Raw genomic sequence first — 27,999 nt, 5'->3', positions numbered from 1 at the left:
CTGCAAAACTACACGTTTAATATTTATTCTGTTTCAATTAAATGCATTACATATTCTGGCTAAACCTCCAAATAATGATTTTTTTTTTTTCTTACACGTTAGAAAATACAAAATAAAATACAATTAGCTTGAGTTTTAAAAACCCATTATGGGTAAGCCTAGAAGTGGTTCTTGATTTGTAAAAGGAATCTGTACAAATGAGAGTAACGTGTCAGGTGGCCTTTAAATGTGAGAGAATTAAACTGTGGTATGACAAGAGACTGAGCTGTGAAGGTCAGGAAGAGACAGACAACTTCTGGTCTCTTGTATTTAAGATAAATGTGAACTGCAATATCAGATGCCCCAAGTAGGAAGTGCAGCCTCAACCACAGACAGTAAACTGGCTAAACATAAGAGGAAACTATGACGATGCTCATTCTTAACAAGGCCGAAAAGAGAGAAAAAAAGGAAGAAGTGTCCAAGAATGTTGTGCACGGTTTGGTCAGAAATCAGCAAAGACAATAAAAACAAAGGCCTCCTGCTGTTCAACCAAGCCTTCCCCTTGTTCAGAAACCATCGACCACAGTTTAGCACTCTGTGTTAAGTAACTTAGTTCATTTTCTGGGAGAAAACACAAAATTATCCATCAAGAGGAAGAATCACTGTCCGGCCAACTGCTGTGTGGGTGTCAACAGGGATGTGGATGCAGTGCAACGGGGATGTAAGTATATCCCAACACCAGCAAGTTAAATCCCCACGGAGCCTGAAGTGCACAGACAGAAGACAAACTGCTCCACCCAAAACGCAGAAACGCTTATCAACTTTTACTGACTTTGTGTAAGACTTTGAAATCCAGTTCTTCTCTCAGAGAGGAAGCATCTCCTGAAAAAATAAAACAATAAACATTCTGGAAAAATAAAAAAGTTCATACAAATGCTAACAATAGAAGCACCAACAGTGGCATACTTTGAAATGACACCTGGTGTGAAATTTGTGACAACTGACTACTTGAGAAAGTTACTTTTTTAATACACTTCTCTCGGTTAAAATACAGCATCCATGCTACTGAAGTGTCATTCCGCACTGCTTTAGGGAGACTGATGTGTGCCTAACCCTGGAACAATCAGGAGTATCTATTAACACTAATGTAGGAGTATACAAAGCAGGTAAAGTGGGCATAGATCTGTTTTTCTCATACATCAATGACAACCCTATCTATTTTAGTTTGTCTGTTAATGTCCAAACCCAGCTGTTTTGCAACCACATAATATGAATACAAAAACATTCTTTAATCTGAGGCCACATTAATACAAATGTCTCAGTGATTGCCCAGAATTGAAAGTTTCATACTAATTAAAAGATAATAAGTATTTGATGTTGGACTCAGATGAGAGAGATGTTTATCTCTCAAAAAAGCAGTCATGTTCTCATTTTGTGCAATCCCTTGTAGTGTGCCCTGAAATGTAATGCTAATTAAGATATAATTATTACATGTAATAGTAGCAGTTTAATTCCTTTCAGGATCTCCCAAACAAACCTGTGGACAGAACAGATGCTGGGCAAAGCAAAACATCACAGAAATGTAAAAGAAATTAAAGTGTCTAGAAGCTGAATGTAGTAGCTGTGATGGATTTGTTCAACTTTAGTATAAATCTGTACATGCGTTTCACATATCCGAGGACTGGTCACTTCCAGTTAAACAAGTAGAAATGTTGAATTCTGTTACCCTGTCCTGAAAACATAGGCTATTTTGTTTGTTTTTTATCTCATACGCCTTCTGCCATAATACAGGACTAGAAAAGTAAGTGGTCACTCCATTTAAAAAAGACTGAAATGTTTTGTTACAGTGCCTCAAAAAACACTTTGTTACCGTCTTGAAACTACTTACAACAGTTCAAGATTAGTTTCAGAATATTAACAGAGCTGGAAGGAAATTAGGGGGATTTTGGTGCTCTACAAAATTAGCAAGTCTATTTCTAATTAAAGAAAGCTCATGAAATTCTCAATATAACTTCAGAAGCTAGAGTGAGCTGAGTTTTAATAAAGTATACAAGTACTGTTAGTGGATAAAGACATGACTTTTGACAAAGCCATTTCGATCTAGTTTTGAGTGCATTAAATAAATTACATTTGTAACCTGGTGTTGAAATCAACGGAGCAATCTCTAAATCCATAATCACCGCATTTCATTTTCAACAATCCATTCTTCAAAACATACACTCCATCTTGGTCCACTCCTCCAAAACAAGACCAACAGGATGGAAAAAACACAATACCGCAATGCCAATATCGTGAACACAGTCTGGGGAGAAGGGCGCTGAAAGATTCAGAGATGGGTTCATTCTGAGAAAGTCTCTTCATGGGGTCAGCCAGTGCTGCTGAATCAGTCCTATATAGTCCCCATATTGCTTTGGTGCTTTCTGGGCTGGGTCAGGCTGTGCTGTGCCGTGCCGAGCCAGGTCAGTGGACGAGGAGAGGAAGGGAAGGGGAGGGGAGGGCAGGGAGAGACGAGGTCCTCAAGAGAGTTCAGACTTGCTGAGTGCGATGGCCAGCTCCAGGTCCTCTTGTTCCTGCTGGGTGAGCCTGGCAAGTCGCTCCTTTTCCTCTCGCTCGCTCTCGCGCTTTGCCCACTCTATCATGTCTTCCTCTGTTGGATACTGCTCCATGAACACAGAAAACACACACACACACATCACGCAGACAAAGGAAGAAAAAGGACAAACAAATGCAAAAAAATATGGGGGGGAAAGGAGACAAAAACACAGACAAATACATATACAGTTAACAGATTCTCAAAGATTAAAATAACGTATTCTTAAAGCCTGCTGAGATACAGATACCAACAATAACAGCAATAATATAATGCATGCTATTATTATGATTGAGCTTTATATGCTTCATAAAGGAAACGCTAATGCAGTGTTGTCGTTTGTTTGTGTCTGGCCCGGTAATATCCATCAAGGCTTTATTCTGTACAGCCTAATTGATACTGTATTTTTGAGGACAATATCAATTTAGATAACAACATATCGGTCAATATTAGTGGTCTTTTTGACTAAACACATGAACATATTTTGTATATGAATCCCTTGAATGTGGCCATTATTAAACTTCTAAATTTCCTCAAAAATATTTTTGGCATTTCTGTGCTGAAGTTACTCATTTTCTCTATTATATATATATATATATATATATATATATATATATATATATATTTTATTTACTTATTTATTTTCTTTAACGATTATTTTTTGGGCATTTTAGGCCTTTATTTATATAGGACAGCTGAAGACACGAAAGGGGAGAGATAGGGGGAATGACATGCAGCAAAGGGCCGCTGCGTCGAGGAGTAAACCTGTATATACGGGTGCCTGCTCTACCAGGTGAGCTACCCAGGCGCCCCTCTATTATATATATATTTGAGACTTTTTGCCAGAAAATGTAGGGAAATGTGGGGAAAGACAGCGACGGGGTGGACCAGGGATGGTTCAGTTTCTGTGCACATTGTAGCCCCTGGGCCATCCCCAACTGGCCGATAATATTGGCAATGTCAATGTATCAGTTGAGCTCTACAGTGGAGATGCAGGTCACAGTGAAAGGCATCCTTAACTGTATTGTGGTTTATATTGAGCACTTCCCGGCTCATGGCTAAACATGTTTCTAATACGGGTAAAGTAGAGTCAGATCTGCCTGAACTGACATTTATGATCCAAACCTTGATAGCCCTCTGACAATTGACTTCTTTCAAAGTGGACATTTTGACATGCCATTGCAGGAGAAGCACATGTGTAACTTATAACACTAATTTGTAGTTACTTAACATTTATCTGTGTCAGTAAGCTGTGTGGTCTATAATTGTCATGTTTCAGCCCCCCTACCAAAACACAACCAAACTACAAAAACAACAAGCCATTTAAATCAAATTTCCCCAGATCAAAGATGACGATGAAGAGAGTGACAGTCTTTGCCCCTCAGGCAGGCGTGTGTCATTACACATGTTGTGGAGGCACATGTTCAGGTACGGAAATGTATGGGATGAAAGCGTGAAAGATCAGATCTCCGTTGATGAATAAATGGGAGCCAAAATCACATTTGTAAGTTCACAACAACAAAAGGTGAAGAATGACAACTTTGAAATACACAGAACGCTGGTTAAGACAGTTAATCATCACAGACGGGACATGCACCGTACCAACAGGTTCATTATTCGAAATGAATGACAGACATAAGCATCATGGTTTAGTGTGTATCCACCCATGCAAATGAAAGTGAAGACGTTCACTAGCAGATATTTTAGAGCTGATGAGTTCAGTGTAGAGTGGCGCAGAACATGCACGATGAGAACACTTAAGAAACATCTAATGGATTTAGTAGAGAACATGCATTTATTACTTGTAGGTGGTACATCCCACTGCTGCTTTTAAATGTGAATGAAATCAGACATCAATAAAGTACTTAGCAAGAAGAATGATGTGTTTTATTGCTAAGCTTAAAGAAACCCTTCACATATCTGGTACTTTGGTCTTTACTTTCAGAAGTGATTTGATGGCATTCAGTCAAAATACTTAATGGGACCATACTGGTGTATGTGCATGTTTGAGCCAATTTAGTACAAATCGTCTAAAGCCTATATCATTGCCAAACATTTATCAAAGCATGCCACTCAGACATGTGGGTGGTGATGGCACAGTGGATATTACACATGCCTTTGGTGTGGCAGATCTGGGTTCAATTCCCACTACGATACATCAACCAATGTGTCCCTGAGCAAGACACTTAACCCATAGTTGCTCCAGAGGCGTGCAACCTCTGACACATATACCAATTGTAAGTCGCTTTGGATAAAAGTGTCAGCTAAATTACATGTAAAGATGTAAAGAAGATATAAAACTTGCTCGAGATAAAACTATCACGATTAATAACGTGTCTAGCTTCATTATTGTGCAAAATGTACAAATGCCTATGGCACAACAACACAGAAATGACAGAACTGACAAAAAGGTAGGCTGCTTTAAAAGTGGGGAATAATCTTAAATTTAAAGCATGCTTTGGAAAATGTCAGCCATAATGTAAATGTATAGTCACAACTTGTGGTAAATGAACTAAAGATGCAAAAACGATGGTATGGTCCTTTAAAAGCTCAGGCATTTGCAGATAGTGGTGTCATGGATGCACATAGAAGCCAGAGATGGTGCCCTTGATTCAACTCTTTATTCAACTTTTTTGACAGAGGTGTATAGACAGAGGTAGAGAGAGAGAGAGAGAGAGAGAGAGAGAGAGAGAGAGAGAGAGAGAGAGAGAGAGAGAGAGAGAGAGAGAGAGAGAGAATACAGGCGGTCTGTTTCTCCACAACACACTGCTAACCAGACAAGGGCTGAATGAACTGATAAATGAAGGGGTGGGTGGATGAACAGGTGGATGCATGGATAAATAAATAGCAGCATGTGCAAAGGAAAACAAACACTGATTTGAGGGATGGCGGCGGCAGTTGTATGAATGAATGAGAGCCAAACACATAGTTAGTGTGTGCAGGTCGGGGGTTCAACAGGGTCATGCGGTTAGAGTTATGTGATGGGAGAGACACAAGAATGAATACTGTCTCTTAATAATAGTCATCCATCCCATATTCACAGCATGACAGCACATTTCTATGCAGTATTACAAAAGGAAGCGCTTTTAATACTATTAACAATTTCTTCCTGATATATTAAGGGTTCAACCTATGTTTAGACCAAAGCAATGTAAGTATTACAGCAACCTGGCTCTTGCTTGTGAGAAGAAATTATTAAATGCATTATTTCTCAAAAAGGCATCTGCAGTGTAGCGTAGCAGCTCCAAATTTGTCCTGGAGCATATGTGATCTATGAGTTTGTAAAACAATGATAGCTTCATGAAACTTCAAGTTTACAGATTGAAACAGTCTGAAATGGGATCTTACTTATGACGCATCAGGCACTACTCTGCATCTCGTTAGTCACGATCGACTGATGTAATGCCTTTACGGCATTGCCGACTCAGCGACATATTGACTCTGAGCCTAGTCACTGGTCAGTCCCAGAATACGCACTTTGCACCAATGGCAATTCAAAATTTACCTGAGACGCCATTTCAGTGTAAAAAGCTGCATAACATTTTGCCATCAAATACAGATCTCATTTCAGAATGAAATGTGCACATGCACAGGATGTAATGTCAGTGTGCTGAGTTGGGATGGCGAAAAAAGCCAAATACAAGCAGCCTCTCATCTCTCCATTCACTGCCAACCATCAGGAGGGACTTGCTATCATAAAGATAGATGTGTATAATTAATTAATATATAAATGTGTTGCAGAGTTAATATATCAGTGTATCTACTGTATAATTGCTAATTGTACATATTACTCATAAAGTAGGACAGTGCAACTTTAATAATGGGGTTTAAAATGAAAGTGCAATCCAAATAAAATCAGTAACAAAAAATAATTACAAGTATAAAGAATCTTAAGATGGCAAAAATATATCTATATATAAAATATACACCAGCAGCAGACAGGATGCAAGAAAAATAAACTCAAATGTAGAAGATTTAATTGCTCATGTTAGCTTAGCTCAGGAAAACAAGGTTATCAAATAAACAAATATAGCTTGAGGAACCTGTGCTACTATGTGACATTTCACAAAAGCCGATCAGTTCACTTCTTTGGGACTTTTTAATGGCAGTGAATGGAGTCATTTATAAAGCTTGCCTGATTTGCTTGGCGGTTGTGACTTTAACTAAATGTGATTTCTTTGCAGGGAAAAAGAAGAGAGGCAGTGACTATTGAGAGTCAGGTGAAGGTGAGGGACAGGGTGAGAGGGAGGTGCTCACTTTGTCAAAGCTGGCAAATCGGTCAGCTTCCCGTACGTTGTGACGAGGAGGGGAGGAGGGGGCGAAGGGGTCAGCTAAAGGATCCTTGGCAGGCAGGGAAGAGGAGGAGAAGTCTCCTGAAGGCTGTTGGAGAAAGGGCCCTCGTCGTTGGAAGGACTCACACGATTCAGTTCTGGAGATGGACGACCTCTTACCTGGCAAGACACAGACGGGTAGACACACGTGTGAATACAAACACACAGGATAAGTAAGTCATGCTGTCGAAAGACAGAACCATATGATATATTTGTTTTATTTTAAATGACTAACACATCCTGAAATGACTGACAAGAGCACTACAATTTGACAACAGTACTGACCTGGAGGTGGAGGAGGTGGTCTAGTTGGTGTACCGGTTTTTGGAGGCAGAGCTGGGGGCACATCGGGGCCAACAGACTCGCTGTTTTCCTGGAACAGGTTCTTATTGTTGATGCCAAACTGGTCAGCCCCGTTAGACTGCGACAAAAACGTTCACACCAAATCATATACATAGAGTGTTATAGTACAGTATAAAGTACAGTAAAAACAGAAGAAAAGAAATGACACGGGAAATGTCTACTGTAGATCAGAGGTGGAATCACAGCAGCCTATTTTGCAATTTGGTAGACTTTATTCATGCACCACATATACATATTTGCTCTTTTAAAGATTACTGCAAACACTCTTCTATGAGGGCATCATTAATCAATATAAAGAGGAAACATTTTTAGAACACACTAAATAATATATGATATTACACATATATTACACAAATATTGCGGCTTGCTGTATGTACTAAATGATGAGGGATGTTTAGTGTCCAATTCCTCCATTGCTCCAGCTATTTCCTCCCAAAAACCACAACACACTCAACAACTCACTCACAGGCTTCCTGAATGTTCTGGTTTTACAGCAGAAGTGAGTTCAGTGTCGCAACAATTTCTACTTCCACCAACGTAAATACCATTATTTATGACTTGATATTCAGTGTTTCACTCCATGCTAAGTGTTATTTCAGCACTGTGTAGGTGAAGCACAGGACGTGAACAGCACCTCTTAAATTACCTTTGTCAAAGCACTGAAATCTGCAAAGCCCCCTCCGAATGATTCATTACCAAACACAGCAGCAAACGGATCTGAAACACACAAGCATATAAAAGTCACTGAGCATATACACTGGCAATACTCTAATGGCGCTTTTCCATTACATGGTACCTGCTCGACTTGCCTCGACTCGCCTTTTTTGGTTTTCCATTACGAAAAAAAGTCCCTGGTACCTTCTAACAGGTACTTTTTTTTAGTACCACCTCCGTCCAGGTTCCAAGCGAGCTGAGGCGATACCAAAAGGTGACGTGAAAGCGACAGAGGGGGGTGTCCTGAACAAACCCGCCATTATTAAATAGTTTAGCCAGCTGTGTTTTTTTTTGCTGCCTCCAGCTTCATTTGAAACAAAATGTGTCTTCTGGCTGTGGCAACAACAACACACCTTCCACGTTCTGTGTGTGTGTCGCGTTAGGTCACGGCAGTTTACTGCGACGCCGCTATGATGACCAGCCATGCTGAGGCGGTACTAAAATCTGCAATGGAAAACGGACGCACAGTGCGTCGAGTCGAGGCGAGTCGAGCAGGTACCATGTAATGGAAAAACGCCAATACAGACACTGTGAATACTGTTTTCTGTACAATACAATTTCAACAGCTGCAATGGCCTCTGTCCCCAGAGGGTGGCACTAAAACACAAGTCATACCTGGATCTGAGCTGGCGTTCACTGTCGTACCACCTGGGGCGAACGGGTCATTGGATGCTGCAGTGTCCTTCTTAAGACAGAACATAGAAACATACGGTAGCATATTGTACAATAAACTCTGCTGTGGACGTGAATATATTCAAACTTAATGTGATTAACTGGAATTAGAAGTGATGTATCATGTCATTAAAAAATGAAACAAAGAATACTGCAGATGCCATTTTAGTTTCACTTCATATTTAGCAGAAACTGCAGCAATCACAGTGTATGTCTTATTTTAAAGTTTTTGTCTTGTTTACCAGGTCTGTACTGACTTGACAACACTAAATGTAACTATTTTAAATTCATTCTAATGTTCTTTTTGATGACTCTTCAGCGAGGGAGACCTGCCCAACACTGCAGAATAAAAAGTTGCAGACAAAACAATACAAACTCAGATTTACACATAAAACAATATTCTATACTATCTCACAGGATTAAGGGCTATTTGATAACTCAATGTACAGTACATGTCCTGTTACTGAACACTGCTAATTCATTGTTTGATGTAGTTTGCGGTTCTGTCTTGGCCAGGACTCCCTTGTAAAAGAGATTCTAAATCTCAATGGGAATATTCCTGGTAAAATAAAAAAGGTTAAAATAAAATACTACTACAATACTAGGAATACATAGATATGAAAATTAGTATTAAAAACAAGGCTTCTGTTATTAATGCCGGTCATATTAATAACTGAATTACTTATAATTGAGTGATTTAATGCTTTATTCTGTTCTGTGGAATTAGTTTTTTGGAATGTACATACATTTGCATAAGATGATGGAGAATAGGCTTTTTGTTTAAACTGGTTACAATAAAAAAATATAGGCCTGTTAACTGCCGTTTTTACAAAATTACTGATTTAAACAAACCTTTAACAGCCTTATAAAACATTAATGATTAGGACTTGTCTTATTCTTTATATTGAGTGTGAGAGTGAGTGCGTTGTGAGCAGGTTGTACAGCAGGCCTACTCACCACGGCCAGATCAGAGCTGGGTAAAGAGCAGCTGAAGGGATCTGTCCCTCCGTCCTGAGAACCAAAGGGATCCACCTCCCCAGTGGCGTTCACTTTGCCTCCAAACAGGTCAGAATCGGCCATATTGTTCCCTGTGGAGCTGAATGGATCCTTGGATGCTAAAGCTGGATTGGTAGGTTTGGAAGTGAAGGGATCTGGGCCTGCTGCTGGTGCAGCTTCTGCTTCCTTCGGCTTGGCTGCAAACAGGTCTGGTTCTGGCACGCCAGTTGTGGTACTGAACGGGTCAGCTGAGGCAGAGAAAAGGTTGCCTGAGGCAAAGGGAGCGCTGGAGGCCTGGAAGAAAGAGTCTGCAGCAAAGGGGTCTGACCCTTTGAACGGATCTTCTCCGAATGGACCTGATTGAAGAGAAACAGCAACTGATATGTTGAAATGTGAACATTTGATAATGTAGAATTGGTACATGCTTGTCAACACATCAAATACATATTGATGCTTTTTTTTTTTTTTTTAGGATTTGTTTCCCATGAAAGAGATTAGTTTCCCTGTTCATCACTTTCAAATAAGGTTTTAACCTGGAGAAATTACCTGCAACATCTGCTTTTCCAAATGGATCATCTTTGAATGGATCATCTATAAAGTTAAAAAAAATACCATCAAGCTGACTACAAAATATATGGCAAATAAATTAAAATTGACGCCATTTTATTTGTGAGCTGGTAACTGATGTTTGTGGGAACTCACGGTCAGTAAAGGGGTCCGAATGGAAAAAGTCCATCTCAGGCAGGGAGGGAGGGCTAGTCTGAGGTGGCAGAGAGCGAGGGCCGACTTGAGGCGGTAACGAAGAGGGGGTGCTTTCTGGGGACTCTGCAGACTCCAGTTTGATCTCTGGCTCTGGCGATGCAACCTGTTGAACAGCGACAGGGCTCTGCTGACAAGCTTGCACACTAGAGTAAATGATGTGAACATTGTGTTTACACCACGCATGATTAGTTAATGCCTACAAACCTCAGAGAAACATGGGTTTACCTTTGGCGGGCTCTCTCTAGGGGATTCCTCTGCATCATCTATGACCTCCGAGGAGACGTCGGGTGTAGGGCTACTGTGTTCCTGGAGGCATGAGTGGACAACACAGCAATGACTAGTGTTACTTAGGCTGCGTTCAGACCAAAAGAAGCAATCCGGCGATTTCCCGCAGGGTTGTGCGATGGGGGGAGTGTCACTGAAACGGCCCATTTGCATGACGTCCTGTTGTGTTCTTTTAGTTAGTTACTTTTTTCCGTCAAATCGCATATGAATCTCGACGTTTCCGACTGCACTTGAAAGCAGCTTAATTTCACAGAGAAAGAGAGAAAGAAAAGAGACGAGCGAGACAGATCGACTGTGTTTTGTTGTTTGGCAAACAATTAGTGGTTACACAAACTCCTGGGCGGCTCAGTGCTTGGCTTTCGTCAGTGATGTTTCCTGTGTACTGTACAGGATTCTCATACCGCCTCAAAACCGACCGACAAGTCTGATCGCTGGTAACATAATTGGCCACCGCAGCGTGACGTGGGGTTGCGTTTATCCAAAAATTGAGTCGGTCACAACTTTTTTTCATTTCCCCCCTGCAGGCACCCCCCGCCGCAGCCTAAACGCACTACCCCATTCAAAATGAATGGAAAGAACTGCATTTTTGCCACACCGTCTGATGGCCGATGCTGGCTGTGTGAATGCAGACTTACAGAGACAGTCTGAGAATGTATACATCATAATTTCCATTTGGTACAATTCTTGTTTTGCCACAAAACTGTGATCACACCAAATAAACTAAAAGTAAACTAAGTCTGCTGGTCTTGCATACTTGGTGTGTGTTTAAAAAAAATCCTATATTTGTGAGGTTTTCACAACAAAAAAACAGCAGTGCACAGTAGGAAGTGACAGGTAGGCTTTATACGGGCTTCTTTCCATCAAAAAAAAAATTTATAACTAAGGCAAATGTATTTATTACCCTCGTTGTGTTCTCCAGTGGCTTCAACCGACTGTTGTACATCTCAGAGGAGGCTAGACTGGTATAGAGATCATCCAAGGCATCACGTTTCAACTTTTCCTCCTCTGCAGTCTTCAGACTTTCTTCCTCCTTCTCTTCTTCCTCTTCTCTCTCGTTCATTCCTTCTTTCTCCTTTTGATCTGAATGTTCGTTCTGCTGGTAGCAGAGAGCAGCTGGTTCTTCCTCCTTCAGTTCTTTAGGCTGGTCCTCCTGGAAGAGGTCCTGCTGGAAGGTGTCCCCCTGGTGCAGCTCTGCAGTGGGGCCTGCTGATCCGTTGACCATGACAGGAGAGCTGTCCTCCAGGGCTCTCTTCCAGCTGAGTTGGGCAGTTACTGACCTCTCCTCCACCTGAAGCTCGTTCAGTTTCTGCTGAACCTGAGAGAGCAGAGAGATGGAGAGGTTTAAGGAATAACAGAGAGAGAGAAAAATAAAACACAGGTCCTATTTTCTGCGGAGAGAGGAGATCCAGAGATTCGCAAAAACCGACCTGTGCAACTTGTGTAAAGGAGTCACGGACAGACTCTTGCAGAGGTGTGAGCTGCTCCTGAGCGGCCTGGACCTTCTCCTGCAGCCTCATGCTCTCCTCCTGCAGAGCCAGGAGCTCCTCTCGGGCCTGGACCAGCTCCTCCTCAAACTGACATATCTTCTGTTCCTGCTCCTCATGCTCCGACTGCAGCGATGAAATCTGTGACAGATGTAACCATTGTTAATAAGCTGGTATCACTCATTTCTGTAGTTACATAGCTTTCCAGTATTGGAATACTGTAAAATAATCTATCATGGAGAGAATATTCTACCAGACCGACCAGATTGGTCTCTTGGTTGGTCTGCTGGCGAATATGAGTCAGCTGCTCCTCCAGGGAGCCTTTCTGTTGGTCTAGCTCCTCCAAGGCCTCCTGGACCTTCTGACGCTGAGCCTGGAGCCGCTGCAGCACCTCGCTCTCCCTCGCCACCTCATCCTGCAAGTCCTGTACACATCAAACCAAAGAGAGGGTCAGAAGGAAATAAGCGTGTGTTTGTGTTTTCTTTCACAGGCAAATCTTGGTAAAAATAAAAATTAAAAAACAGAAAAGGAGAGAGATGACGAGGGAGCTCAAATAACAGACTTTAAATTTAAGATGATTTAATATATGGACAATTAAGGAAATGAAAATCAAGAAAAAACAAGGGACTTTTTAATCTTCCAGGTCCTCAGAATGCCGAGGGATTAGAAAACATCCAACATGCTAATTTAGAATAATGTGTGTTTTTCATATTACGGCACGACACTTAGAAACTGTGAAAAGAGCAGAGATTTGGGAATTCTTTATTTATTTATTTATTTTTTATTTAACCTTTATTTAACCAGGAGAAATCCCATTGAGATTCAGAATCTCTTTTTCAAGGGAGTCCTGGCCAAGACAGCAGTACAAAAGTTCCATATTTAAAATATACAGCAAAAACAGACAACATAAAACAGAAAAAAAGGTTGGCAAATTAACATCATCTCCACATAATCACCAGCAGCACTCAGTAGCAGCACATGTGCATATAGTACTCCTTTATCCTAATTTTAAACTGTATCAATGTTGGTAGGTAGTCTAATTTAAGATGTTTCTGCAGTTTATACCAGGATGATGGAGCAAAAATAAATAAATAAATAAATAAAATTCTAGTGATCTAAGGGTCTCAGGCGAATAACGAATAATCGCTACATCACTGGTTTGATTCTGGTCGGCCACTTTTGTTTCATGTCATTCCCCTCTATCTCCCCACGTTTTCCTGTCTCTCTCTACTGTGCTGACTAATAAAAGGCAAAAACTAAAAAAGAATTAAGTGAAAATCACGCAAGAAGCGGCGAGAAGAAGAACTCAACAGCAGAGCAGAAGTGTCCAAAAAACGATCAGTCAACAGAGACATCAACTTCTGGTACAAATTCAAATGAGGCCAACTTTAGCAGCTGTCTTCACAAGGCAGGCTAATAATCAGAAATATCTCCACCAGTCTGATATCTGAACAAAAACAGTTTCACAGGTTACATCATCGCTGCATGTCAGTCGGTATACTGGATGAAAACAAGGGTTAACATCCTCTTGTCACGCTTTTGTTTATTTTTTAATTTGAAGATTTGTATACCAGTATAGTAATTGTTGTCAATTTAACAATTAATGCTGCCACTCAGTAGGTACACAAAACAAAACAAAATACTGCATGTAAAAAAGAAGGCTGAATAAAGACATGCGTTATTTGCACAGTCAATGTGACTTGACACATTTGTGTTAATAAAAAGGTGTATCTGTCTCTTTAAATGGACGACAAAAAATACTCCAGAGAAGCTTCTGAAAACTCTATGGAGATAGAAAAGGAGGGGGGAGGAGGGGGGAGATGAGATGCAACAAAGGTCTCTGGCTGGACTCAAATCATGGATGTTGCAATCACGATTTATAGAATGCAACCACTAACTCACCAGGACATTACCTGTATGGTACCCTTATATGGGCAGCCGGGCCTACCCAACTAGATTTGCTTTCATACACACCCCAAAGATATTTTATATGCATTATTCTCCTTTTTAGCATTTGCTGAAATGTTGCTGACAAGTCGTATTGATTGGGCATTCTTCCAATACGGTGCTTTCAAGTGGAAATGTAATGTATGTACTGGGAAATTACTTTTAGCTTGTGAAACCAATGCTGTTTTGCAACCAACTTTCAAGTGATGGATGTCAGAGCTCCCCCGCCACAGCGTGAGACTGCCACAAATAAATTCACAACCTTTGAGAAACACTGCAGGCGAAGTCTTAAGAGTCTGTGTGCAGGGGCAGCGGCACAGATCAACAACAACAACCAAAGGCACCCAATATGTGATGTCCAGGATATATTTAGAAAACACAATACGGTATAAATAGCCAAAAGCACTTGAGGCAACCCTGCAGTGCAGCTAAGAAATTCAGCAACATCAGCGTGAGACTCCCTTGAGATCCACCCTCACACTCCGTCAGACTGATTTCCCAAAAGCAGAGCAGAACTAGCCCTTTAAGCCATCAGCTCCCAAAATAGAGCCCATCTCTCAAGCTCCGAGCAGGCAGCAGACACGTCTACACAAGGACACCAGCCTCCCCCTCTCTGAGAGACATGCACAACAAGCATTTAGGACTGTCGGCAAAATGTATTATTGATCTCCTCCTCCAGTATACAGACATCATAACAAAAGTGAACTACTACTAATTTAGCACCTATGGCTCTTATTGTCTGCTTGCCTCAACCAGATTTTTATTGAAAAAAGGACCAGCGGCAGATATACATACATGCTAATACACGTGCACCATCTAATGTTTCAACACTAGTCCTTTGAGAGGCACTGACTACAAAAACAAGAGATCAGAGAAGCAGGTTTTATCCTAAATATCTACACGACCATGCCATTGATTCTGTCTGCCCATAAATCCCTTTTTCTCTCTACAGTATGTCCACTGTGCTGGGAACAGACACAAAAAAACAGAGGCAGCGAGACCTTACCTGCACTTCATTGCTGCGCTGTCTGATGGCCTCCTCCTTCTCCTTGATCTCCTCTTCCACGGTTATCTTCTCCCTAGGTGTCCAGCACAAGAAACAGGAGTATTTAGCCACCAAGGACAGAGAGGGTAGACCCGGTACTTCAAGCCCACCCAGCCCCAGCCAGTTCTCCACTGAGCCTTCTTTACTCTGCTCCTGAACCACCACCACCTCCTCTCCCTGAAACACCATGGTGTCCTGAAATCACAACTCCACAGTACAGAGAGAGCCACCTGAACGTCTGCAGCTACAGCAGGTGTATGTGTGAAGTGATGTGAAGAAAGGTGGAGTGTGTGTGTGTGTGTGTGTGTGTGTGTGTGTGTGTGTGTGTGTGTGTGTGTGTGTGTGTGTGTGTGTGTGTGTGTGTGTGTGTGTGTGTGTATGGCACTGTATGCGTGATGAGGGTAAGTGTTGTGAGAATGTGCTTGCTTAGTCAAATGTGTGGGAGATGAGGAGTGAGAGGCAGATGGCTGCCTTGAGGATGAAGGGAGAAAGAACAGGAGGAGGGACAAGTGATGATGAGCCAACCTACAACATCTATCATTTGTGCTGCCCGTACGTTCATCCACCCCGCCAGAGAAGAAATGTAGTGGGGCGAGCAATAGGAATGCATACTGACTTGTGTACAAATATGTACAATGGCCATTTGTATTTTATTTTCCGCTATTAGAAACTAACCTTATTCATCTAACCATAAGAAGGGACACCAGAAACACTGTACTTAGTGTGTTACAGTCAGGGTGTGAATACTGTATAAGACACCAAAATTACAGCCCAGTTTTGTCTTAAGTCATTAAAACTCATCATTAATCATGACGGATATAAATCATTATAACAGGCGGGAAGATAACGGCAATTTTCTGCAGTGAATGAAACCTTAGTATGGAGATGGGGGTTCATTTTGCACCAGATTTGGATATCGAACACTGGATGTGTTGGATTTCATTCACCTACTTGTCTAATATTTTCAACCCAGATTTCTTGAACATTATTAAAACTACTACACTAAAAAAGTGTGTTATATGTGTAACAAATGTGTAAAAAAAAAAAAAAAGGCACAAGCACAGCCAAAGCACCAACAACATTGAGGATGCTCCTCATGAATATACTGTATATCCTGACTGACACTTTGATTTAAATGTGCTACTTGATAGTAACTATTTATGTAAGAAGGGTGCTCCATCGCTTTCTCACATTTGTTTACGACAGCCTAATGATAGGATTCACAAATAACAACTAACATCTTGTGTTATTGTTCTAGCTCTGAAAACAGTACTCGTACATCCTAAAGAAAAAGGTAACATTTAATATGCATTATGTGCATCTGTTGTGTAAAAGCAATCCAGAACAACACTCATTAAGATGTTCAGTTTTACATTTACATGACTGATTTCAAAAAAAGAAACAGGCATCAACCTTGCAAAGTACTAAAAATAACAGCAGCTATTTTTATATCCTCTCTCTCCGCTCACATCAAAATGCACAATTCCCTTGACAACAGTAGATATTCCCAGCAAACCTACAGTCAACCCAAGCTCTGTATCACTCCCATTCTCCTCTTACCCATCGTCATCATCACCACCCTCCTCATCTTGAGCAGAAGGCTGCCGCCACATTTTGAAGCAGTAACAAACATGAATCATCTTCTCAAGCTCCTCTCGATCTGCCGCCTGTCTGAAGCTCTGAGCTATATCAATTATCCATCTTTCTTACCTTCCCTTCCTTTCTCGAACACCTGTCATCTAGTGTGCGTGTGTGTGTGTGTGTGTGTGTGTGTGTGTGTGTGTGTGTGTGTGTGTGTGTGTGTATATGTATCGAAAGCTGGGGGGGTGGGGTGGAAGGCCAACTTTCTCACTTCTCACTTTCAGCTTTTATGAATAGGGAAGTTGAATTATGGTCAAACAACTGACACTGATAACCAACACTTAAGTGTAACCCAGATTAAATGTAAATTGTTTTACATCTACCTTCTAAAGAAAACATGATTGAAACATAAAAAAGAACTGTTCGTAAAAAAGTAATATTACTGTTATGCTTAATATTTTGGTTTTAAAAATATGGAGCAAAAACGTTAAACATATGAGGTAACATTATTTAAAACACAGTTAACAGTACTTAACTTATAAAATAGTATATATAGAGGATCTTGTGTATATTGCATATTTTGTTCTTCCACCTCACTGTTAAAAAGCAGCAACATAACTCAGTTTTATAGCCATCTGCCGTGTTTGGTAGCCTGCAGCAAAAACACAAATGTTTATTTATGTTGGTCGAGAAACAGTGAGCGATATAATCTTGTATACATTAACCAGTATGAAACTCTTTCCCCCCAGTGTGGTTCACAAATAACAACTTTAGCTGGGACCAGCAGTTAGTATAAATCACTTGCTTCTAGATATATAGAATTTATTTAGGCTGCCCAGTTCCCTCAGTTTGTAGGAAACACTGCATCCTGCTGGTCAGTAGAGGATACAGAGACAGCAGACTGTGTTTTTATCCTAATTTGACATGGTTACATTGAACGATTTTCCCCAAAGTCTTTGTCCAAGAATTAATTTATAAATAATTATTTTTAAAAATGTTGGTAGATTTTATAACATTTTATAAAGCTGGGCCTCACTCTAAAATGTATCTTTTTGTTTGATAACATGATGTATGTTTGACACTGCAGTCAAAAACTGGCTGAAATAGCCTATAATCTATTTTTGATGATGAACATCTTCATTAATTCTTAACTCTAAACAAGTACAGGCCATTGAATGGCTACATCTTGTCACCATCTGTGACATAACCTGCACCAATGTGGCTTCAGTGAGAATATGAAGGGCTTCTACCATTTTTTAAAAGAATATGAGAACAGCCTACCTTTGTAGCTCGACAATCTCATTACTGAGAGAGTCTAGCTCCTTGATGGCAGAGAAGTCAGCTGCCAGGTTAGCCACGTTGTTCTGAAGAGGAAGCGATGCAGAGGACACAAGAGGATTAAAGTCACACTACTGAAGGTAAAATAGCATAACAATGATGAAACTTCCACTGTAGGGTTAGAATGATCTCTCATCAAATATGGAAGGTTTAGACTAATTTTGTAACACTAGAGAAAAAGGTAAAATGATGTTGATGGAAAATCCACAATATTTTAGATAGATCAAATGACAAAGAGGTACACTGATGGCTTTACAAGAATCACACACATAGTCACTGATGTGGTCACAAAATGGCAGGGAGACTGACTATAGGGTAATAATAGTGGAAGGATATTACTGTACATTTTAAAAAAAAAAACATTAATTTAGCTGTTTGATTTGCATCTACAGACAGGACGTGTTGCGGTCGGTGCATCCCAAAATACTTATAACTGCAACCTCTGCTCTTGTCAGCTTACCTCCTAGACATATAATCATAATGACAAACTCATGGACAAAAATACAGATGTATATAAATATGATTTAATTTTAGCAACAGAAACAAAAAATTAGTGAGACAAGGCGGAAAGATGACAAAGAGCGGCAGCCTGTTAAAAGTAATGAGATGCCCCCGAGTCAGTAAACTACCACACACACTCACTCAGGAAATTCCCACTGCACGTGTGAAGTGGATGCAATGCAAAAATATAAAGAGTAGACAAAAAGGGGAAAAGCATCAAAGTGTAAGTTGGAAAAGACACATAGCTGCGGGCTTAGAAAAAAAAAACAAAAAAAAAACGCACAAAACGTAAAAGAAGGAACAATGTTCGTCAAAAGAATTAAGCATAAAAACATAATTTTACATTTATCAAAATTTACAAATAATATAAGTTATGACAGCATACTAAAATAATAATATATGAAACATAAACCTAAATAACGTACAGAAAAAAAAAAGAAAAAAATTGGTTCTGAATCAGGTTCTCTTTTAATTACAAAATTTGCTCATTTTCTGCATCGGCAGGCACATTTTCATGCTCAATGGAGACCAAAAAAAGGATCCAAACATCCCTAATTATTACTCAGACTTGAGCGCTCAGAGCGACTCACCTGTTTGATGTTTTGTCTGTCAGATGGAGGAATCATCTCTGGGGAGAGACTCTGAGGAGGTTCCAGGCCTTTAGTCAGCCTCTGATTGATTAGATGAAGCGCCAGGGCAAACTGCTCTCGGGTCAGTTTCCCGATGTCTCCAATGTCACAAAGCTCCCTGAGAGCACAAACAGCCATAGTTTACATAAGAGAGCAATGATTTACACCTCAGGCAATGACTATTTGTGATAGCCTGACTGATCATCATGTTCAGTGGTTATGGAGGCCAACACACAGGACCTAATCAGCCGTGTGAAGATAAAAATCCATATAATGTGATGTGTCAGCACGCACTGCAGTGCTGCCTGTGAAAAATGCTGCTATCATCCTGCACCAATATCATTTAGGACATCATTATATTAATAATTACAGACACTATATATATATCAACATTGACTATTTTCAACTCCAATCTTAAGTTAAATAAAATTTTCTATTCTGTTTCTGTTGAAATTTAAAACAGCCATGTGATTTTAAACAATTTGTGCAGCTTTATGGCAACAAAATGCTCTGCACTATTTTCTTAATTCCCCCCCCATTCATTTGTTTTTCCTTATACAAATCAAGGGTCTAATGATAGAGGATGTTGTACGTTGTACAGATTACAAAAAACCTTGTAAGCAAAATTTGCGATTCGTGAATTTTGGCAAATTGATTTGACTAGAGAATAAAAAACAATTTAAAAAAGGACCAAAAAAAGCTGTGGTGAGACATGCGGCATACCGCCGGAGGAGCTATACAGGAGTTTTGCCCGTCCCTACTTACCAGATGCGTGCGAGTGTCGCCGAGGGCAGCCCGGTCTTCAGGAAGATATCTCTGACTTCAGGTCCAGACACAAGGCCGTCCATGTCACCATCAGTCTTGCTGAAGAGCTCATCATACTTTGCTTTGTCTGCTGGCGACACCACCCACTGCACAGGCAATAAAACAGACTTTTAAGTGCTTTATAATAGAATAAAGCTTAGGCAGACAAAATAACACTACTTCAAACTCAAAACTTACCTTTACACTTCTACTCGTCTTGTTTTTATGAAAAACACACTGAACTAGCCAGTTTGAAATCATTTTAAATGTGTGTTGTTGCCGCTATGTGGTAGTAAAATAAAACATACAAAAAGCTTTTCAGGCACTGCATGCAGAGGAGAGACGGGTCCCATACTCACAGGGACAGCTGCTGGTGTTGGGACAGGAGCTGGGGCGGGTTTAGGGGGAAGGGGCATGGTCTTAGAGCCAGCGTGGGAGGAGCGACTGTCTTTGACTGAGGGGGGCGAGGGTAACAGGGGCATCACAGGAGGCACCGAGGGTTTTTTCCTCTTTGAGGGTGGAACCAGGGGAGGTGGTAGGGACATGGGAACAGGCTCCCCCTCCAGGGCTCTGTACACCAGATACATGGCCTGGGAAAGGGCAACAAAAATCAATGATCAAATACAATTACCTATAAACATCCCCCATAGAAATGATTTCCCCAGCCTGTGATAGCTGGCAAGATTGTAGATATAATACAAGCACACACATGTAAATAAAGAGTAGAAATTTTCGAATCTATTCCTGGAGCTAAAATATTCAGATAGTGAAGACTAAGGAAAACTATTTTTTGAAAACAAGAGATGGAAAACCTTGATATCATTTAGATGCCTGGGAGAATGCTGTAATATATTGAGGGGAAACGGCACAGAGTTTAATATATCAGTTCAAAAACAGCCTAAACTGAAACAAAGTGTAACCTACAGTATGTGGTTTCTATCTAGCTCTTTTCTTACCACAGAAAATTCATCTCTGTCCAACGTGCCATCTCTGTCGATGTCACTGAGCTCCCACACCTTCAACACAAACAGACATTATTGTTAAGCATGAATCATTCCAAAACTATATGATACAAAGGTCCACGTCCCTGAAAAGCCACGTCTCACTACTGATACTCACTCTCTTTCCGATTTCATTTTCTTTTCTTTTTTTATTATATTCGGAGTATTGCATACATACATACATACATGACATTGCCAGTTCTTTCTTGTTGTTGGTTACATAAACTTGTAACAATACGCTTAATGTAATTAACACTGTTTGAAACCAACATGGTCACCATACTCCTCTATTTCTTGTTTCCCTTTAAATAAGAAAAACATATTCATAAATAAAAATATATAAAAAACAAAAAATAAGAAAGCACTTATTCCAACATAAGTAAATAAATATTAAAATAGATAGAAATGCCCATATACACACCCAAATGTGCCCATATAACAGTTCTTCATCAATGTATACTCAGTTACATATACAGTATATGTTAAAAGGAAATTAAATACTTAAAGAAAATTAAATAAATAAGTAAATAATTTGAGAAAAGAAAAAACGGGTGGAGGAGATAAAGAACCTGTTTTTATCTAACAATAGAACCGGGATGCATAGATAATAATATAATAATATATAATAACACCTTCATAGGGAGATAATCTAGCACCTTTTAAATTGACCCGTTTAGACAAAGAAAAAAGGACCCCGCACACTGTTTTTCTTACTTGGTAACAAGGGCAACAGTACGTCACTACTTTAGGATGTTGTTCTTCTTTTTCACGAGGGAGACCCATTTTTTCCACATCATAGTGAATTTATCCATTTGTAAATTAAGTGAGAAGGTTATTTTTTCCATTAGGTATATATTATTGATCATATTTGCCAATTCTTCTACTGTGGGAGGGCTAGGGTGCAACCAATGTCAAGTAATGTTTGTATTTGCTGCTGTTATCATTATTCTAAATAAGTATTTGTCAATATTTCGCAGGAGAAAGTCAGCTTTACCTAGAATAGATGTTTTGAAGTGGTTCGGGATTTTTGTGTGAAATACTTCTTCCATTATTGTATGTACCTCTGACCAGAAAGGTTTTCACCCTGGGAATTCCCAGAATATATGCCAATGGTTTGCATCACGACCTCCACAGCCTCCAATTTAATTTTTTACCTATTGAGTACACTTTTTTTTTTTTTACTTTCTGCATTGTGCATTTCATTTAGACTAGATTAAACTGTTGTAAAAGTGCCTTGTTTGGGGATCATACCCTGCCGAGGATGTCCACTGGCAGTTTGGAGTTGAGCAGGACAGGCTTGACCTTGTCTCCTGTTAGAATCCCTCCGACTGGACCCAGACTTTCAAAGATGGAGTCAAACTTCATCTTCTCCTCAGGCTGGGGGAAAAACATGTAAAATGATTAGGGATGAAGGATTCAAACTTGGTGTATTTCTGATGCAGCTACTGTTGAACAGTAACTAATAAAAGCCTGGGAAGTCTGTTTCTTTCAAGTATGAAGTTCAGTTGTCACTTTGTTAAATTACAGAATTTCATAGATACCATTATGTACACTGAAAAATGCTTTTTTTTTTTTTTTTACAGTCATTCAAATTAAATATAAATTCTCCAGGCACTGTGTGCCTCAATCACATTGTGTAGTAAGTGAGCAGTGCTTATGCACCTTGTTTTATTATTGTAGGATGGAGCAGAGGTCAAACTCGTGCTGTGGAGGGAGGTGAACCTCACACTTAAACATTGTCTTTCCAATTAGTATTATCCACATGAAGGGGAGAAATAACCCACCATATGATATCATTCTTTACATTCGACAACCTTCAGGTTAGTAAATGACTTTATGTATTGTATTGATAACCCCTTTATGATCGGTCTTTTACTGGACATCTAATAGGCTGGTTCAGGCAGCAATTAATATATTTATTTTATACCCCAAACCTTTCACAATCCCAGTAAACCTAATACTGTTAGTTCAGAAGGTTTGCAACAACGGAAAATGGCACTAAATGTTATAGGCACTACTAGTTCATGTTTTAATTTACATCAGTGCTGACATTGTACAGCTGTAAATGTCTGTCATATTTGAGCTGACTTGGTTTATTTTTAACTTTACTTGAACACAATATGTGATGATACATACTATATTTCAAGGAATTACTTTTTTTCCGAGTGGTTCTCTTGTGAGGATGACACACTTGATAATATATCAAGGCACATTACAAATAAACACAGATCACTATGTTGCATTCAGACAAAAAGATAATAAACTTGCAAGTGCCTCACCTTGACGACCCAGGGAATGTCAACAGCCACTCCTCCTCCTGCTAACAGCGGGCTGCTTGTGTCATGCTGGAGATGAACAAAAAGCAGTTATTCTTAGATTCCCACTAAAAAATATTCTATTCTTAATGTTTGTATTAAAACATATGGTAAATAAATGAAAATGTTTGTTATGCACAGCAACATACTTACAAATTTCGGGGGAGGAACAGCCACATGAAGGCTCTTGAGTGCCACCTCCAGGCCATTTTGAGCACAGGCCACCAACCGCAATGCTATGAAAAATTGCTGAGGGGAACACAGGTACATACAGTATGCGACATAAATGATCAACTGCACATACATTAAAACAAACAAATCCATTACGATGTGACTCTGCAGTGCATTTATACCTGCTTGTTAAGAGCACCTTTACGTTCAGAGTCTGCCAAATCCCAGATCTATGGAGACACACACATTTATTACCATCAATATTAACAGCAAAGACAACAGAGACGTATTAATGGTGCACTGACAGGCAGTCTTTTGCTCACCTTCCCCAGGACCAAGTCAGCCAAGGCCGACCTCTTCAGGAACAAGGCTGCATCAGCTGCTGCCACCCGCCCACTGCCAGTCGGATCAACCTGCACACAAACACATACAGCCAGACGTCATGACAGTTTATACCATCTCAGAAACATCAGTAACACATCCGTACTGTTGAGAAACACACTGATTTTATGATTAGCCGACAGCTTTAGATCACAACACACATATGTTTGAATTGGAGAAAGAGAGAGGCAAATAAAGAACAAATGAAAATTGTGATAAATTGACCTGTGGGATAAAGGAGTCTCTGAGTCACTTAAATCAATACTGATAAACCAAAGCTATTTCCTCAGCAGTTTATTAGCTTGGTATTGGATCTGTCAGTAGTCTTTCATGAGGCTCACAGAACGCTCCCCTGACATGTAGGGCAAAGGGAAACATTATTAATTCATAGATACTTCCTTTACTGGACACAGAAACTGGAACTGATAGGAGAGAAGAGAGGTCACTGCTTACTGCAACACTACAGTTTATTGAAGCAGCTAAAGCTAGTTTAGGGTTTAAAAGGGTCAATGCACCCAACTTTATTTTTGTACTTTTTTTTAAATTAAAATTACTACATCAAACAATAGTAATGTGCTCACTAACTAATTATATACCGTACACACATTTTAAACAATGTGAAAGAAGTACAATTTTATAAAAGACACCATGGCCTAATCTTTCTAAACCTTTTTTGTTTTTGAGAAGGCATTTTTGCATACCTGTCGATAGTATTTGTCATAGATGGGATTTCCACTGGAGAGCTGTAAAGAAAGAAACACATTCACAATATTTAAATTTATAGACTGAATCCAACCAGCGCTAACTTTTACCACATTTATATTATCAACCTCACTTGTGTCTGCTCATGTGGCCTCTTTTAGGTTTATGCATGAAATTTATCAAATCTCTAAAATTATCTGACAGAGAATAAACTAATACTTTAAAATCCTTTCTCAATTCTGCAGTTTACAAGCTCAAACGATCAACAAATGTTTGCTGGCTACAGTAAGTGTGCCACTCACTGAGCCAAGGCAGCGGTCAAAAAAAGAAAAAGACTGATCCATTACAGATGGTAGATGCAGACACACAGACTTCAATATGTTAAGATGTTAAGATTCAGCTCTATTTTCCATCATCACTGAGGCAGCTTAATTATTTGTCAATGGCACCAAACATCTGCTGGGGAAAAATGATCAGTGACTTTGATCACTGCTCAGACAAACGGAACAAATGCAACATTTCATCAGTTCACTTTGCCAAAGAACAGCTCTCATAAGATCTGTTTTACCATGAAAGAAGACCACAACGTATAGCCTACAGTTTAAGAAGGCTAACCTACAGGTAGGATGAGACAACAGGGTAACCTACAGATGTCAAATTAGGGCTTTTACATACACACTGGTGCAGCTCTGGCTAAAGACATGCGAGCGACTGCTGTGTTGAACTTCCTGATAAAAGCACAAGAATCACAGTGACAACTGCTGTCAGAGAAACATGAATGTTAAGTATGCGTGTGGTTTCACACACACACACACACACACACACACACACACTCTTTATGCTGAATTGCAAGCAGGGAGAGTAATGACTAATGACCACCGGATATAGCCTAGGCTACACTTCCCAAGACTACTGATGGTCAGCTTTAGACACTTAAAACAGCTTATTTTGCCTTCTGACATATCCTCTCTAAACACCCCCCTTTCCGGTGTTAACACGATTGTCCACTGCTGGGCTGAGCAGGAAAAGATTCAGCATTTCCTTCTCCATATAGCTGAAACTGGCAATTGGTTGTTGTGGTTTTAAATCAACAGGTGCAGCGAAGGAGGAAAGGAGTAGGCAGTTATCATCTGAGCTGTGAATCAACTGGAGAGTGGCTTTTCAACCAGTGGTGGAAAAGCCGTCTTGTTCCTCCACAGAGAAAAGAATCATGCGAAATCATTCCATAATGTTAAATAAAAGTATGGCAAAGATCTTTCAGTCTGGTTACAGACATGCACACATAGCTCGGGCACAGAAGAAGACTTACAAGAAAAAACAGCCTGTTATCACCATAGTTATCTGTCAGCTCTGTCAAACAATTTACAGCGAGATAACTGTTCACACAGTGACACACACTTATCTTTCTCTGGCCAATGCAACTTATTTGGCGGCTGTAACACTGTGGTCATTGTACTAGTGACTATTTAAATGAGCACTGAAAAAACACCCCTCAATCATCCCCCAGCTAGCCCATACAAAACTGCAACAGATAGATTACAGTAGTGCTGTATGATTTGAGAAAAATATGCGATAACGAATAAAAAAAAAATTCTGCTGCTTTTAATTTAGTATTCTGCTAAAACTGCTTGTTTAATTTAAAACAAAATGAAAGGAAATAATTCCCAACATTCTTTTATTGAACAAATTGAATATTGAATTGAATATAAAAAAAAAAAAAAAAAAGGTACCACTAAATAAATAATGTCTTTCGTGATATGACGCAGCCTTTCGCGATGTGTTTTTGCGCCAGTTGATATTGCGATGACGATAAATAAAACGATATATTGTGCAGCAACTTTTTGTAGAAAGATATGGTAATAGTAATGGTTCAAAATGATGTTCAATTGCATATTTTCTTTATTGAAAAACGTAGTTTTCTTGGTGGAGGACCTCCGTTACCCCGCCAAATACGTGCACCAAGTCTTCCACAAACCTAGGGAAAACACTGGTAGGTCAGTGTGGAGAGTATCAGGGGGTCAAGCTGACAGCACAATTGAAACAAGCATTAGGCCTACTGCCTGACAGACCAATGAAGTTCACAAGACAGATATATCAGCACAGGTTTTTGAACTCATCTGTGAGAGATAATAATGTCAAAGCTGCTGGTGGCAAACAGCTCCTGTCTGTTGTTAAAGGCAACAGTGGCTCAAGTCTGGGACAATAACCCACTTATTAGACCTAGATGCAGTCTGCTAAATAACTTAGTTACTTTGCAAACAAACACATTTCCACACAAATTGCAGAATTTAAGTTAGCTAGCAACAGACTGACATTTTGCGACAGAAGTGCTGACTGGTGGCTAGTCAAATGCACTTCCTCTTACTGGTTGAAAAAAAAAACTGTTAACAATATCTGTAGTTTTTCTGGTTAACATTATGAACACAAAAAACAATCGCTGCAGCTAACAGGCTAACAGTTAACGTTGTCCACTTCAGAAAGGTCATAGGGAAAAACTATCAGTGAAGCATCTTTACTACTAATAATAGCAATAAACAGGTTGGCTATTCAGTCTAACTATATAGCAAGCTAAATAAGTAGCATGACAATCCCCAACGTATGCTATAACCTATAATGTGTGTAACTTGTTTAATGTTTTAGCGGAAAACAGTGTTAGCAGAGGCTCTACTAGCAAAGACATGACAGTGAAGCCACAACAGACAGAGCCAAACATGAGTATCTCGTATTAACATTTCTTAGGACAGGACCAACTAGCCTGCAGCAAAACGAGACAGCACAAAACATGATTAACGTTATATACACTTTTAACCGAAACGAAGCCACGTAAGGTTAAATGGGTTATCGCACGTTTGATGAAGCGGCTCTAAAACAGACCAACACTAACATTACACACTAACTAGCTGTTAGCTAGCAGACTAGCTAGCTAGCTACGCCCTTACGCAGTCCCCAAAGAGATTAGGCAGAAACTTTTCCCAGTCACAGCAGCACTAAACTTCCAAAAAGAGCGACGACAATCGAGGTAAACTCGCGTTTCTGCCTACCCAGTTTCACTAACGCTACTGAAATGCCTCCGAGCAGAACAGACAGAGGACATAAAACGTTTGCTGTCGTTAGATTTGAGTTGTAAGACAGTGTTACCTGAGTAAGAGACAGAGTGGCAGCCATAGTGTTTCTGTTTCCCACTGCCTTCATGCTGCGCTGCTGCCAGACCAGACACAGACAGAGGCCGCTGAAAAACCTGGCACTGGATCTCAAAAACGACAGGAATCAATTAAAATATGATTCAAACCCATGACTGGATTGCACACTTTACTCATACAAGCTATCGTCTGTTATCCCGTCAGCCAAAACAACCCATAAGCCCGAAAAAAACACAACATAATAATAATAATAATAATAATAATAATA

General features: G+C 39.9%; 1 protein-coding gene across 3 annotated transcripts; it reads right to left on the bottom strand.

The window, feature by feature from the left end:
- Position 1: 1 nt before the first annotated feature.
- eps15 (epidermal growth factor receptor pathway substrate 15) lies at positions 2–27,993 on the bottom strand. 3 transcript variants are annotated; one of them, XM_031307098.2, is made up of 26 exons: positions 27,730–27,993; positions 24,591–24,632; positions 23,832–23,921; positions 23,691–23,738; positions 23,491–23,586; positions 23,302–23,367; positions 22,274–22,399; positions 20,978–21,037; positions 20,381–20,611; positions 19,983–20,128; positions 19,179–19,335; positions 18,031–18,113; positions 15,130–15,202; positions 12,439–12,600; positions 12,120–12,317; positions 11,594–12,007; positions 10,633–10,713; positions 10,348–10,510; positions 10,192–10,236; positions 9,607–10,001; positions 8,593–8,662; positions 7,910–7,980; positions 7,186–7,321; positions 6,827–7,020; positions 4,372–4,393; positions 2–2,636 (listed from the first exon to the last, which is right to left on the bottom strand). In XM_031307098.2, the coding sequence occupies exons 1-26, from the start codon at positions 27,781–27,783 to the stop codon at positions 2,506–2,508; spliced, it is 3,354 nt and encodes a 1,117-aa protein (XP_031162958.1). In that variant the 5' UTR covers positions 27,784–27,993; the 3' UTR covers positions 2–2,505. The 3 variants fall into 3 exon arrangements, with proteins under 3 accessions (XP_031162958.1, XP_031162959.1, XP_031162960.1); XM_031307099.2 differs by having other exon boundaries at positions 8,593–8,659; XM_031307100.2 differs by lacking the exon at positions 4,372–4,393.
- Between the last annotated feature and the right edge of the window lie 6 nt (positions 27,994–27,999).

The sequence above is a fragment of the Sander lucioperca genome, chromosome 11, assembly GCF_008315115.2.
Source record: "Sander lucioperca isolate FBNREF2018 chromosome 11, SLUC_FBN_1.2, whole genome shotgun sequence".
Lineage (NCBI taxonomy): Eukaryota > Metazoa > Chordata > Actinopteri > Perciformes > Percidae > Sander > Sander lucioperca.
This window is presented reverse-complemented; position numbering and strand designations above follow the sequence as displayed.

Bases quoted from the DNA above. Each gene is read 5' to 3' on its own strand.
- eps15 (XM_031307098.2), bottom strand. From the start codon at position 27,783: ATGAAGGCAGTGGGAAACAGAAACACTATGGCTGCCACTCTGTCTCTT. The intron at 15,203-18,030 runs GTAGGCTGTTCT...CTGGACACCTAG, and splicing joins GAGATTGTCGAGCTACAAAG to GGAGAAGATAACCGTGGAAG. The intron at 12,318-12,438 runs GTCGGTCTGGTA...CATCTGTCACAG, and splicing joins CCAACCAAGAGACCAATCTG to ATTTCATCGCTGCAGTCGGA.